The sequence below is a fragment of the Balearica regulorum genome, chromosome 13 (genome assembly GCF_011004875.1).
Source record: "Balearica regulorum gibbericeps isolate bBalReg1 chromosome 13, bBalReg1.pri, whole genome shotgun sequence".
NCBI lineage: Eukaryota > Metazoa > Chordata > Aves > Gruiformes > Gruidae > Balearica > Balearica regulorum.
In genome coordinates, this window is record NC_046196.1 from 19,302,545 (window position 1) to 19,317,759 (window position 15,215).

The 15,215-nt window shown below is 42.5% G+C and overlaps 1 protein-coding gene across 3 annotated transcripts in view; it reads left to right on the forward strand.

Annotated features, from left to right (window-relative positions):
- The first annotated feature begins 8,336 nt into the window (after positions 1-8,336).
- The window catches only part of LPCAT2 (lysophosphatidylcholine acyltransferase 2), a 32,009-nt gene continuing 25,130 nt past the window's right edge, over positions 8,337-15,215 (forward strand). Inside the window, exons 1-2 of one of the 3 annotated variants that reach the window (XM_075765359.1) lie at positions 8,337-8,596; positions 14,749-14,888. In XM_075765359.1, coding sequence (XP_075621474.1) covers positions 14,880-14,888 — 9 coding nt within the window. In that variant the 5' untranslated portion in view covers positions 8,337-8,596; positions 14,749-14,879. Of the gene's footprint in view, positions 8,597-14,748; positions 14,889-15,215 lie in introns of those variants that run through there. The other 2 variants (XM_075765357.1, XM_075765358.1) reach the window with 2 other exon arrangements.

A 15,215-nucleotide genomic window follows, 5' to 3' on the forward strand; every position in this document is an offset into this window, starting at 1 on the left:
AGCTAAGGGTAGCCCTGCTTCCTAACAGCTCCCTCCTATCACAGGCCTGAGGTAATCAGAGAGTGGGCAAGGGGCCAGACAAGACTCTGAATCTCTGCAACCAGAGACTGCTGAAGTTGTTGAAAGACAATATAAAGGTGTTTTTGTCTCAGCCATCTGAGAGGGCCCCGGAACTCCATTCAAATTGTAGAAAGAGCCTCAGGAATCATGGACTTGGCTTATTATTTAAGGTATATATTGGAAGTCACATTATTTGAGGGTCTTAAACTCAGCTGGACACTGTACTAACACCTTGAGCACCTTGATGCTTCAGTGTGTTGCTAGAGACTTCGGGCATTGATTTATTTTACATATTAAGACACAGAGTTAAAACATTCTTCAGAGGCCATACTATACCATAAATTATTAAGAATTTGTTCTAATATTGACAGCTTAAAAATTGCATGGACTTCGTCAGGGAACTTTAGAGCTGGAAGGAATCCAGCTCCTTCAAACACAGGAGCTGGAATGAACTCAGGTAACATCAACAGAGACAAAAAATAATTTAGTGTACTGAACCAGTTGTTCTTTTTTCTTTCCCTTATTCTTTGTTCCATGTAAAACTCCTGAAATTGTTCTTACTATACAATGTAAAACAGAAACTATTTAAGAGAGACAATGGGTGTGAAAGTGAATAAATCTTAATATTTAAATATATAATGTTGTACTAATAAATTATAAAATTGTCTACACAAACAGAGAAATCACTGTGCTAACGCAGCTTCCCATACTGATACTATCTCCACAAAAGGGCTGAACGTTGTGGTCCTTGTACTTAGAAGAAGTAACATTGCATTTAAAGGGGTAGTTCAAAAGCAGAGAGACTTTAATTAAAGAAAGGATTAAAGTTAAGAAATGGAAAATTCTGATTACCAAAGTAACAGTTTCACAATGAGGAAGAAATAAACACACACAACAGCCTATAGGCTATGGGAAATTCTCCCAAAGAGTATGTTGAAAATCATATTATTTGAGGCACTTGACACTCATCTGAATTTAATACTTGTAAGTATACCATGAAGAAAACACTTGCACTTGTAGTGGGGGGAATACTATAAATAACTTTTCCACATCTAGTTTCTACTGACAGTATGATCTACAGTGGCACTAAATGAACAGAGGCTAGCCTAAACTTCCCATAAAACAAAAGAAAAGGAGTCACAATATTTTATACAGGTCAGTGTGTGTATATATATATATATATATCAGTATCTGACAGCAAGCTGCTTCTTATGACATTTTGCAGTAATGTACTGATGATCACTTAATAGAGAGGCTGGAGAAAGATGACTAGGGATTTATCGCCCTCTTGTGAACAGGAGAAAAGTTGCAACCTTTCAGAAAATGTGCAGTTGCTGCTATCTGTACAATTAATAAACATAAATTTGTATTACTAAAGGTAAAACCAGTGGTTATTGTAATAATCTATAAGAACCTTATCAGAAGAGGATAAGTTGCAAAATTAAAAATAATTCAAATTGGACCAAGTAAGATTTTTTTTCCATTTAAGTAGGAAGACAGCAGTTTAACTTCCATAAAATCACTGCCTGCAGCACTCACATCAAATGGGACAGATCAGCTCAATGGTGTGCTAACCTCCAGTCCCAAATATCCTTCCATTTCAAAGGGAGCAGGAGGATGAAAACATCTACTTTGCCACGCAGGAGAAGAGGTGGCCTTTCAGCTGCAATGAATAATCAAGGGTCTAAGTCCAACTTCGTCTGCAGACCCCAGTGAAGTTCCTAGAGTCAGGACTACATGTGTCTTGGTATAGCACTCCACAGTAGCTCCAGAAGAAAACAGGCTAACTCAACACTGGGAAGCCATCAGACCTCTACTGAGTCTGCTCTACTGCCACTCTTTGTGGCACTTCTTTCTCCCCTGCTGCTCTGCACCCACTCAGGGTATTGCTGCTCCTTTCCTTCTCCCTTTCCCTCTACTGTCCCTCTGCTTTCCCAAGAGACCACTGACATCATGGTAAAAGCCATAAAATGTTCAGGCAAAGCCACCACCCCTCATTTCATAAAACTCCAAAGATGAGAGACAGCAAGGGTCAGCACCAGAGTTTCCATTTCACGCCTTGCTCTCTTTCTGGCCAGCTCCACCATCCCTGCCCTCTGCTTTGCCCTTCTTCATGCACCCTTTACTAACATTTGGGGGGGCTGGACTAAATGATCTTAAGAGAACCCTTCCAACCTAAACAATTCTGTGATTGCTTACTCCCACACGCTTCTCTGTGTCCCTTCATAAGACAAAGTGGCCACTATTTGCTACCTGGTTCCTCTTAAACTCAATCTATCACCTAACTGTAGGCTTTCCCAGGCAGGCATAGGGCCTTCCTGGGTGCATGCACAGCACATCCATTGTGTTAATACAAATGAATTCTGTTATTCTATCATCACATCTAATAACAAGATGGTTTTCTCCTGTACCTTTTCAACAAAGAAACTTTACCAAAACTCTCTCCTGAGATTATTATCAAGCCATAATATCAAGAAGCCGAGCGCCATTTGATCATAAGTAACAGAGGAATCTCATTACGAGAACCAATAACACTGGTTTACAGTAATCTGAGAGGTTCTGTCTTGGTTATGCTGCCTTCCCTAATTTACAATAAACAAAGCATAAATCCTGTCCAAATGAAGGCATCACCAAGTCCTACTAGCACAACATAATAACCATTTCCACAAAAAGCTATGTATTAATACCACTTAGCATAATAAATATTTAAAACGATACTGCAGTAAAGAATACAAATTCACCTATGTCTTTCCTGTTCTTAGCAGTGACACTCAATAAACACAGCTTTATAGCTACTATATTTAAATGCAATTAGTTCCATACATTTCCAGCTTAATAAGAAATAATACATATTCATTTCTGCTCATTAACAGTCTGTATATAACTCTTAGCTAATGAACATTCAATTATGTTCCCTGAATACATTGTGGGATAAATTCTCTTTTTGTTGCTCCTATCAGTTCACTTCAATTCAGTTGCTTCTAATTAAAATTCTTTTGCCTCATGTAGACAAAACTGGGTTTTTTGGAGTCCCTGGAGAATTCTTTAAGAGTTCTGTTTTATCTTTATGTACAGTCAGCTCCCTAATTAATGCTTTAAATAGGGTAAACTTTACTGAGGCTCCTGGGTTCAGTTCAAAGGAAGAAAAAACCCAGTTAATTTTATATCTCATTCTCACGCAATTCACTGGAGTCTCTCTTTTTCTTGTAAATCTACTTTTTTCTTTTGTTTTCAAGTGAATTCAATAATCAGGGAAGGTGCCAGTTTGAGAGCACTGGGAGTTGGAGATACCCCATCATCAGCCTAGAGCTTTCCTTACCCAGAGAAACAGAAGAGAAATTCTTGTCAAGTTGTCCAGTTCTGCAGCCAGCTCAGGTGAGGAACATTTACAGGAGGATTCTCCAAGGAGACATACCCAGTGGATTCCTTGAAATAATACTACCTTTATTTTCACCCAGCATCAGCAAGACCCAATGCTATTTTTTCATAATGTCTTAACAGAGCTAGGTCAGCAATCTATCTACCTGTCCAGGACCAAAAATCTAACACAAGTCCTACTTACCCCACTGGGACTAACAACACACAAGCTCATCGTTTATTTAAGTGCCTCCCTTTGCAGAGGTCATTATCAGGTATGACTTGCCAGCTGAAGTGACATGGTTCTTACCTCTGATTTTACTCGCCTTCTGTCCGTTAAGCAGTGCAAAGAGAAAGGAATTCAGAAGCAGCAGCTTCAGGCAACTCTGAGCATGAGGTTTTCCTCTCTAGTGCAGCACCCTAGGACGTATTCTTAGACTATTTTACCTACACCTATGGGCAGATTCTCATACTTAACAGACTGGGGACAGCAACTTCCCTCTCATAAAAACAGCGAGAAACAATTCTCAAGTGGAGCAAATCATTTGGAAACTTACCAAGCAAACACTGTGTGAACCCTGTGTGCACCAATATAGGGGATACAACACTAGCACAGAAAGTCTAACATTCAGGGAAGAAGGGAAAGAGGCAGGGAAAGGAATTTCTGTAAGAGGAAACATGTAGGAAAACCCAAGAGAAAGCTTAGCTTTAGGGGTGTTTCAGTTCTATTTAACACTAAATGAAAACTCCAAGATACATGTATCTCTGCAACAGTTTTAGAAGAAAAGTGAATGTGTGTCTGGGTTTGTGTATACATGGATGCACACGTGTGTGCCTGCTTCAACGGGTACCTGTATGCCTTTCAGCACATCCTCCAGTCCACAAGGACCTGAGCACTGTGAAGTGAACCATCCAGAACTGCTTTTCTTGTTTGAAGTCACTCTAAGCCAATAAATCCTACTGAGGGACATGCAGAGCTAGGTTCCCAACAGACTGAAATTGATTGATGGAACCCTAACAAATTATACCATGTGTTATCCAGCCCACTGAACATTCCTATGGATGGCATTTTTTATTCAATGCTAAAAAGATATTAGTTCTAAAGACTGTTAAGTAATGCTTGTTTCAGTTACCTTCTATAATCAGATCTTTTTTTTCCCCAAGGTCTGCCATTTAATTTGTCCTTTGTCAGTACAGATTTTGAAACAGTAAAAGGCAATTCTAATTTCTCTTCCACAGTATTTTGTCCACTATTGCAGCTGGTATTGTTTGCACAACAGACCATGTTTATCCCTGTAGACTTCATCAAGGAGACAAGTATGTCCACACTGCTTAGCGCTAAGCCTATATCTCCTCGGAGCCTCATACGATGCCTTTCTGATTCTGAGATACGATAATCAAAAATGTTTGTGGTTTTTTAGTTCACAATACCTGTGGCAGCCTGCCACAGTGCCATTTACATAGCATGATACTGAGGTTGCATGTGGCATGGCCAAGGCACAAAGACCTTTGAGGGTATATGGCTTACCAGAATAATGCTGGAAGACTGTCCCAGGTGGAGAAAGACAAACTTGCTGTGACTTGCACTGGTCTGCAAGATGGCTGCACTGGTCCCTGGAGAGAACATACCATCACCTGCACTCAGATTTCCTCTAGGAAGGCACTAGTTGCCATTGTTCCAGGAGGGAAGCAGAGACTGAACTGGCATTAGGGCACCGTGGCCTGCAAAGAAAGAAAGCAAGCAAGCAAGAAGTTAAACTGACAAGGGAAACAGATTCGGAATCTACTACTCCTATCCATTTTGCACAAGTAGTTCACATGTAATATCACAGAAAGAAAGAGGAAAATCAGAATGGTACTTTGCATGAAGAAGTTTTGTAGCTAGTCCTTGAGAAAAGGTGGTTGTTTTTCTTACAAGCAGCTAACAGATGCTGCCCTGTTCTGTGCAGCGGTATTACACGATGTGGCCACGAGATGGCGGGGTGGGGTTTTTTGGATCAGATGAGGAATTGCTGATGGAAGATTTTTAAAAAGTGTTTGCAAGGATTTGATATTCTGCAGTGTATGATTTTGTCTACCCCACATTTTATAGAATTGATATATACTGGAATTACTTTGAAATTACTATAGCTTTGTTAAAATTTTGATAAGAAGATACATTGGAGTATATTTTTGCAAATGCCAGGAAGGGAGAATAAACTGTCCCAACGGCAGCTATGATGAGGCAAAGATCTTAGTCCAATTTAAACTGTATATATAATTTATATTAAAAACTATAAAGCTCCATAGACTTTAAAAAAGCTGTGTTGGTTTGTATGAGAGAAGAAGCCCTGCCTTACACTATGGAAAAGTTTACTGGGTTTTCACGTATCACTAATGTGAATCACTTGAATCATATATGAGGCTACGGCTGCTCCAGAGCCACTTTTCTTACAGTTTCCAGGCAGAATCAAGGCAATATAGGTAAAGCTCTTCAGGGAAAGCACACATCTTCCTAGTGATCTGCAGAACTAAAGCTGTAGCTTCAACCTAGAAAAATAACTAGTATCAAGCTAACGCTATTGTTCCCTCAATACCCATCTCTAGCATCATATGAACCTTCTGGTGAAGGAAAGATTCCAGACATCAGTTTCACAAAGCTTGGTGGTGTTTTGTGTTAGTGGACCACTGATCATGTCATTTTACCACAGATTCACAGACTAAAAAGTAATTATTAATCAAAACAGATGCTGACATCAAAGTAGTACATGTGATTGCACCTTCTCATGTTCTGAACATTAAAACTTTTTTGCACTGTGTTTGTATTTTGGTGCCTGCAATGTTAAACCTTTTTGATGGTGCTATGGCTAATCAGCCATAGAAGAGTAAAATATTTCTAATCAATATCATTGTTTTTAACAAATGTTCAAGTCACCAGAAACATTCCTCTACATAATAAAAACATCATGTCTGTAAAGCCAAATATTTTAGTATTTCCCACTTCTAGAGGTAAGATCACTATCACCATTTGGTAAGGACAAATACATTGTTTCTTAGAACTCTGTATTGTAGAAATTGATCTAAGTGTTATCATGTATCACAGTGTGAGTCACAGGGTCAGGCTAGTGACAAAAAAAGCAAACACTACATAGGGATATATAAATATTATGCGTTACACACAAATTAATCCTTCCTGCCCACTCCATAGCACTGGTCAGTCCTCCTAGGGAGTAGTATTTCCCGTTTGGGTACTTCAAGATAGGTGTGGACTCACTGGAGAAAGGCCAGAGGAAAGCATTAAGAATGATCAGATATCTAGAAACTAGGACCTGGGAGAGAAAACCTGAAAACACTACATTGTTTAGTCTAGTGAAGGCTTGAGAGAATCATAACACAACACAAGGGTGCAGAAAGTAGCTGCAAAGAGGAAAGCGAGCGGTTCTCATGTCCACTGAGAATGGATATAAATTGCAATGAGAAAGACTCTGCCCAGACAGAGAAAAAATCGTTTCAAGATATTACCAGAGAAGTGCTGGAACGGATCAGCTCGGGAAGTCATGGGGTTTTAAAAAGAGCTTGTACAATCATCTGTCAAGAATGATAGAGGTAGAATTGATCTTTCGCCTCTGGAGTTCCCCCCAGCCTTACTTTCGGTGACAATTGTGCTGATCTGGTCCGTACACAGATCTTGGGTTTTTCAGAGCACAGTGCTGGTTGCAAGGACTGGCAATGACAGGGAGACTCTGGAAACCAGCCAAGGGAAATCCTACACTCCTCCTTCCATTATACACAGGCTTCAGTTAGCCTAAGTATATCATTATGATTACTCCTTAAGCACCTGCAGTTGCAAAACACAAATAAATATTAATGTTAGAATAGTTTTTGTTAATTCTGATGATATCTTTGTGGGAGCAGTCACATCAAACTGGGAACTAAACTATGAGATTATTATAATTACTTTTGTTACAGCAATATAAACAGTTCAGCAACATGTAACTAACATTGTGTTAGGAAGTATCAATATTTTCACCTGAAGGACAGATGTGAGAAAGGGAAAAGCACCCTAACAAAACAAAGTGTCTGAACCAAGGTCATCTAAGACACCAGGAACTCTGCGCAGACAGAGTCTGGTGGCTCAGCCCCCACCATTGTAGCGCATTACCATGAGAACCTAAAAGCATGTTTCCTAAATAGAGTTGGGCTGAAACTTCTTTTTGGGTTGAAACCAGAGACAGCAGGATTTGTGTTTGAAGGCGTGTGGCCGGCGAAGGCTCTGGAGAACAGAGTGTTTCACAGCGCTCCTCTGCATGAACTGCCCCCACGCCCGGTGTGCGGCCTGCCCGCCTGAGGCGGCCCTCGGCAGCGGCTGTCCATGGCACATCCCTACCGGGCGGACGTGCGGGACAAGATCCTGTGTGATCCCAGCAGATAAAGAAAGGCTGCAGCGGATCTCTAGACCTCACCTACTAAAAACCAGAATCCCTGTATCAGCCTTCTGCAGCGCTGGAAATGCATCCTTCACCTAGAAACGACTGCAGTTGTATGCCATGACCGCATCTGCCTCTTTTCTGTCTCAGATAACACACCGCGTTGATTCCGAGTAGTCAGTGCTTGTAAACAACACAACTGCGATATCACACAGCAAACATCGCCTCAGTGACCGCCGTTGTAGTGTTCATAGGAGGCGTACACGCCTATGGTCAGCGCGGAGCGAGAGGAGCGAGCGGGCAGGGCTCCCGAGGCTGCTCGGCCGCCGCGGCGGGCAGGAAGCCCCAGCGCCTCCCTCAGGTTCCCGCCCGGCAGCTCCCGCCTCAGCACCGTCTCCTCAGGAGGCTCGCGGCGGGGTCGCTGCGGCGCCGCCTGCCACCGAGCGCGGCCGAGGGCAGCCTGGCCCGCCCTCACCTGCCCCGAGGCGGGCTGCCCTGAGGCGGGGCTCCCCAAGGTGGGCAGGGCCGGCTGAGGCGAGGCGGGCTGGGCCTGGCCGGGCCGGAGCAGGTCGGGGTGCCGTGGCTCCCCCCCCCTTCCTCCGGCTCCGCCGGCGGCTCATGCGCAATCGCCCGGGCTGGCGGCGCGCGGCGGGAGCGGCGGGAGCATGGCGCAGCGGGTGCTGCCGCTGCCCAGGCAGCAGTCCTTCTGCCCGCCCACCGTCCCCAACCCCTTCGTCCACCCGGGGCGCCTGAGCGCCGGGGACAAGCTGCGGGTAAGGCTGGCGGCGCGGCAGTGAGACGGCGCCGGGGCGCGCCCTGCCCGGCGGGCCGGGGCCGGGCTGGGGCTGCCCGGTGTTCGGATGCGCATCGGTGCGGACGGGAGCGCAGCGGGCAGAGCGGCGGGGAGGCTGTCACCCCTCGGCGCACGCTGGCTGTGCTGTGCCGGGCGCGGTTTTCTGCCAGCTTGTCTAAACCAGCCGTTACTTTCGCCCCTCTGAGGCAAGGGATTGTCACCAATGCGGTGTCAAGGTCAGCGGTGGTTTTAGAAAGACCTCCTTCCCATGGGAGAATGCGACTGTGTGAACAAATAGTGCTAAAAACGGCCCTTGGTCCGCCGAACCCGCCCGCCTGCCTGACAGGGAACGGGCGCCTGTCTTTGCCAGGAAAAGGCATCTGGTGAGAACACTTCCTTCCCTGCTACGGCACAGTTTGCTTCCTGATCTAGCCTAGTGATAGCGAGCAGAAAATGAATAGGTTATATAAATAGTAAAAGCAAAGATGCAAAATAGTGTTCAGCATAAAAAAAGTCACTGTTCTTTGAAATTAAGTTCCTCAAGCCATTGTTCCTCAGAGTCCACAAACAATGCTTGCTCTACGCACACACGGGCTTATGGACTGCAAACTTAAACGTCTAACGCAAGATTTGTAACAAGCTTTTGAAAAGACTTGCACGATCGTTACAGATAACATATTACTCCTAGAGAAAACAGGAGTCCTGTTTGACTCTGTTTTGCCTCCCGTTTGAATTGCAAGAATGCAATACTGTGCATCTACCCATCCTGTCACGTGCCTCAGCTCTAGACTAAAGATGATGAGGACTTCTCTCTGATATTATAAGCTAAAATTGAAAATAACTTTTTACAGTAATCCTGTTTCAGACGCTTAACTCACTTTAGGCTGATTTTAAGCCTGGGGTGGGGGAGTTAATCTCTTGGTTCCATATTGCAGTGTGGACAACAAAAAAGGTATGGTATCCCCAGTTCCACTGGGTTACTGACTGGTGTCGCTGGGTGAACTGAATTGGGCTTCTGAGCTGAATGCTGTCCCAGTGCAACTTGCGTGCAAGCACACACAAGATTTACAGGGTACTTTTACAATTAAGAAATCAAGCAGTATTTCTGGGCTTTGATTTTAAAAACATTCTCTTTAAAAATTGGGCTGATGAACCAAATAGGAACTGACAACTCAGTGAGAACAGTGAGGACATCAGTGTGTAGGTGAACTTGCAGCATTTTCTGCTGATTGCTACAAATATCTGCGGCTGATGTGCAACTAAATATTTTATGTTCCACATAGCTCTTCCTCAAGTTATAAACAATGTTTGCCCTGAAGGTAGCTGGGTGGAGGAAATGTGAGAAACCTGGAAAACAATTTCAAATCCTTTTATCCCCTATGTTTTACCAGCAGCCTGAAACACATCTCAAGTGCATCTGAATCAGTAGCTGTAGGCATGAACCCCGAGGTAAAGAAACCAGTCTCTTAATGAGGTTCCAGAAATGGACAGCTTTCTGTGCTGGCTGTTCTTTCTAGAGGATACACAGACTACTTTCAAAAGCTTGCAATTTGAAGCTACAATTACCATTTTAGCTGTAATAAATATATTCTACTTTTTTCCTTCAGGAGGAAGGGATGAAAAACATGGTATGTCTTAAAGCAAGATACACTCCATACATAACTCCACAGTGCACCTGGAAGAAAAAGCACCTGGCTGGGTCAGGGCCTGGTGCTAGTGAGCTTTGGAGCAAAATTGCAGTGGTCACTGAATTTTAAAGCAGAAAGACACAAGAAAGACAACCTTTTTGTATTGTGTGTTGCTCCCTTCTGTTCTTTTTCCCCTATAGCCATAGAGGCTAGGATACTTCCTACTGTCAGCTTTATCCAGTCAAAGTCTGCTCCTCTCTTGCCCAGCACTGTGTATCAGACCAGCTGAGAATCAAAGCCCTACCGGAGAGTGTTACTATAAACTTCAAAAAAGGGAAGTGTCCCTTCTCTTTCCATTTAAATCAAGTGTAGTGTATCCCCATTCTTGCATGTTAAATGATTGTTTTGTTATATTCCTCTTATTCTATACTATTCCTTTAACATACGCTGATAAAAACAAATAACAATTTCAAAACCCTCTCTGGGAGCCCAAAGCTAGATTTTCACATGTTGGTGAACTCCTTGAATGTAATGGCTGCTGTCAGTGGAGCTTGAAAGTGAGACAGGCTAACTGTTTGCATTTCATTCAGCTTCAAATATAGAAATAGGCTGTAGCCAGACTGAAAAGTGGAGTGAGAAGATTCTACAATATTTTGCCATTCCTTGTATTGCTAATAGTTTTGTCTTTCTTTAGAATGTGCAAAACAAGGATCAGATGTGCTGTGCTAAACATCTGCATGTGCCAAATAAGATTTTGAAACAGTTGTTCTGGTTTCCATCCTCTGACTGAAGCTGGCTGCATTTCATTGTTGGGATTTTTTTCTTTTTTAAGTTTTAGTTCTGTTCCTCCTGATAGCTCACTTGCCCTCCTAACTTCTGAACTGCAACTGCAAAGCACAAATACTAGTTAAGTCATTACTAGATTTCACTTCATTCAGAAGAGCTGCTCAGTGGACTTCGGTAACGGTGAACTATGTAATGGCAAACTATGTAATGGCACAACCAGCATGCTAAAAGCGTTATTTTTAACCCTATGCTTGGAAGCAAGCAGCTAGACTGCCTGGCAGAGCTGTGACAGACTCTGGACACTCGTGGGAGACCCTGTGTTGCTATGCTCATACTGCTTTGGGACACAGTCCATCTGATCAGCGTTTCAGATGTCAGAGGGGTTCAGTTGGAGTTGGGCTTCACTCTGGTCCCCCGCCTGCTCTTCTGCTGCTTCCTAGATAACTTGTCAGCAGCTGAAGTTGAACAAAATTTCAAACTGAATTCTGTGGCTTTGTGATAGACCTGCTTTTCCCTTTCCCCGGTTCCTGACATCAGTGACAGTATAATCCTGGGTATTGCTGAAGGGTCAGTCAGCTGTGGGAGTGTGACCGGGACTGCAAGGACTACTGCAGGCATCTGCAACAACCGCAGGGACAGGCTGTGCGGTTGTTGCACACACCTTAACTAGAAAGTACACAGGTGATTCCAAATGTGGGAAAAGGTCCTTTGGATGACTCAGAATAATTCTGTCTTTGTGATTGCTGTATACAGAAGCTGGAGTGGCTCTGATCCTACTTAGTAGTTACGAAACTTTGGACCTGTATTTTCTTCTGTATGTCTTTCTCCTATACTTCTTCTTTTCCAGCCTACCTTGACCTTTCTCTTTTCTGTCCTTTTCTTACCCTGCTCTGCAGCTGATGGAGCAGAAATCAATTCTGCCTCATTACACAGTGACCTGGAAAGCTAATAGCTTGCATCAGCAAATCAGTACCACCTGCACATCTGCCTAAAATAGATTAATGAATTTATTAAAGTTTTGAGGAAGGGATTGTTTTGCTTTTGCAATTGCATGCTTTATTTTTCATTGTAGGTCACTGCATATATATTCTTTTTTCATGAAGCAAAAAGTTATTTTAAGTCAAAACACACAGATTTATGCTTATGCTGCCCATTCTGGATGCAGCTGCGATGTTGAACTGGGACTATTGATCAGAGTACAAAGGATGCATATGGAGAAAAAAAAGACACATCTGACTTTGGGAGACAAGCAAGAAGCCTTGGTTGGTTTAACTTGCTACCTGACTTTTTCAGATTCACCACAACTGGCCCCAACGAGAGTGGGAGCAATAGATCTCCAGGGCCAAATCTGTCATACTCAGCTACTGAACCCATTTCTGTGATCCAGAGCAGTCCTTTTCCTGGTGTCCATGAAGTTATGGTTAAAATTCCATAGCTAGCTATATACAACTGTTGTTGTATAGGAAGAAGGAAATAATCATACCTGAATATTCAGATCTCTCCTGAAAACATGCTATATGGCAGTGCTTACAAAACATAAACATCAACACTGGGTACCTGCTTCTCATGCTTATCCTAACTTACACTGGGCATCCACTATCATGTTTGTCTGCTGTCACGGTGCCTTTTGTAACACAGAACTGAGTCCTGAAGGCCCCAAATTCCTGTTAATCCTCGTCAGTATGACAGAGGTTAGAGCCAGAGGCCAGAGCCTTTCCTGAATATTGACAAGAGGACATTATATGAAGATGGAAGGGATTTGATGGGGAGGGAAAGGACCATGTTGATGAAAGGAAAATTAGAACCAACCCACTATATCAAAGATTTGGATAAATAATACTCAAAGATGCTTGTATTCCAAATGTACTATAAATACTTGTTCCTTTTTAAAGAGAAGAGGTAAATTAAAATCCACTGTGTTGCTTAATAATCATAGCTCAAGTATGTAAGTTGCAAACAATTTTATAAAACTTATTATTAAAAGGCTTTGTTTTTCCTGTACAGTAAGTAGCCATTGCTGAAGAGCTGTCTAGAAAGGCTGATTTTGAGACAGGAACACTGTTCTTCAGTTGTAGATTTTCTTAAAAAGTAGTAAAGCATAAAAAATAGTACACTCACAAGCAGAAATTACATTAGCATAACTGTCCTTCAGTAACTTCTACCATACTTCTGAACTGGTGGAGCTGTCAGTCTGTGACTAGTGATGCACTCTCATGTAAGTTTTGAGGGACTTTCAGAAACATAGCCCAAATAAAATAAACTGGAAAAAAAAAAATCACTACAACAATTCTGCTTGGGTGTGTATTTTTTCATGCATATGTATGTACATAGAGCTGATCCTCATCGGTGAGTGGTAGCTGAGCTGGATTAGGTGCCAAAAGGAGTTGAACCGTTTCCTAGCTTACCAGGAATGCTAGGCTATGACTTCCGCATGCTAACACAGCTCACCTGCCTCCCAGACCTGTGCTTGCTCAATATGCATAGTGCTGAGTTGCGCCACAAAGGCCAACCTTCAGGATACAGTTTCTAACCTAATTTACTGGGGTTAAATGATTATGAATTTCCTCCTGCCCTGCCCTGCACCACAGCTGCCTGTTAACAACCTTGTGCCAATACACCTGTTTCCAGGAGCTGTGCACGAAAAAATGCAAGCTAAAAATTCCTTACGGGTTGCTGGGGATGATATTTGAGGATTATTTGCAACCAGGGCATGTTAGTGTTTCGCCTTCCCTCCGCTGCCCTTAAAAACATATATGAAGAACTGAAGAAGTAGTGAACAGGCGTGGATCTGTTTTATACTGGTTTTTCTACCTAACTTGGCTGTCTGTGACCATAGCAGAACTCTCTCAATAGTTTCTTCTGCTTCAAGTTAAAGCAAGCTAGTAACAGTTTCCTGATTGCAGGGAGGAAAGGGAACTACGCTTTCTCAATTTATTCTGAAAAACTCAAGGAGGTCCTAGCACAGAGGTTAATACACAAGATGCTTCAAACAGGAGGCAACAAGTTAATCTTCATAATCAGAAGGGTTCTGCTCTATGTTTACAGCAGGTGGTGACCAAACCGCTTCCAAAGGCAATGAGCCAAGAGCTGCTACAGCAGCTTCAACGGCACCGTAAAGTCTGACCCTTTGCCTTAAACCACAGGTTCAGTTTTACTGAAAATTCCGTTTTGCTGAAGTCCCAACTATGGGAAATGAAGTTGCGTTGCGTGTGCACTACTCCAGGCAGTAGTAGTGAGGATCACTTGCAGCAATAGTGTGACTCAACACAAGATTTGTCTTTTGGAAAGGGCAAGAGTACATTTTAATCATCTTAACAATCCCACCTGGCTTCTAGACAGGCAGCTAGTGACAGAAGGCTCCGTAGTGGAGGTATGTATCAGCTGGGCAGACTCATCTGAGCTGGTTGTATGCTGCAGGCCAAGTCTAAGTATAAACTAAAGCCAGCAAACTCTGTTTATCCTCTCTGTCTAACAGCTTCCTACCCAAAACCTCAAATACTCAGATGTTCCAGTTCTAGCTGAAATGAGAACCCAAAAGTGAAAATGAAATGCTGCAACTGACTTCCCCATATGAACAATGGAATCATTAATGCCTTCCGTACTAAATCACAGAGCAGTAATGTTAGTATTTTAACGTCCATATAATGTTACTACACAGATATCAGTGTCATTCCTGTTGATACCATTTCTTAAGATTTTTCCCCTCTTTTTTTTCCAGACTGTTCTCCAGGGGATCATTTTGCTACCCCTCCGTGCTATATTCATTGCATTCATTTTACTGCTAGCATGGCTGTTTGCATCAATTGCAACTTTCCGTCACCCTGGAAAAGGATCTGTGCCACTTAAAGGATGGAGAAGGTAAAAAGTGATCAATATTTGTGAAAACTGTGCTCTCTTTTTTTTTTTTTTTTAATAACACAAAGCCAGGGCCTAAAGCTTTTTTATTTTCCCTCTTACTCCTTTCCTCCTTTTGATTAAAGAGAAGTCCTCAGTCAAATCTTAGTTTTGCCCATTTATGTGAAGCAGCTTTTTGATGACTGTATTTTACAATAGTGGAGCTTTTTAAATAGATAGATATTCAATTGTCTTGAGGCTAAATAAAATCTGTATAAAAATCTTTATAGACTATTTGTAAGCCAGGACTTATTTTAGTAATAATACTGATAGGAACATTTGAGAAAAGAA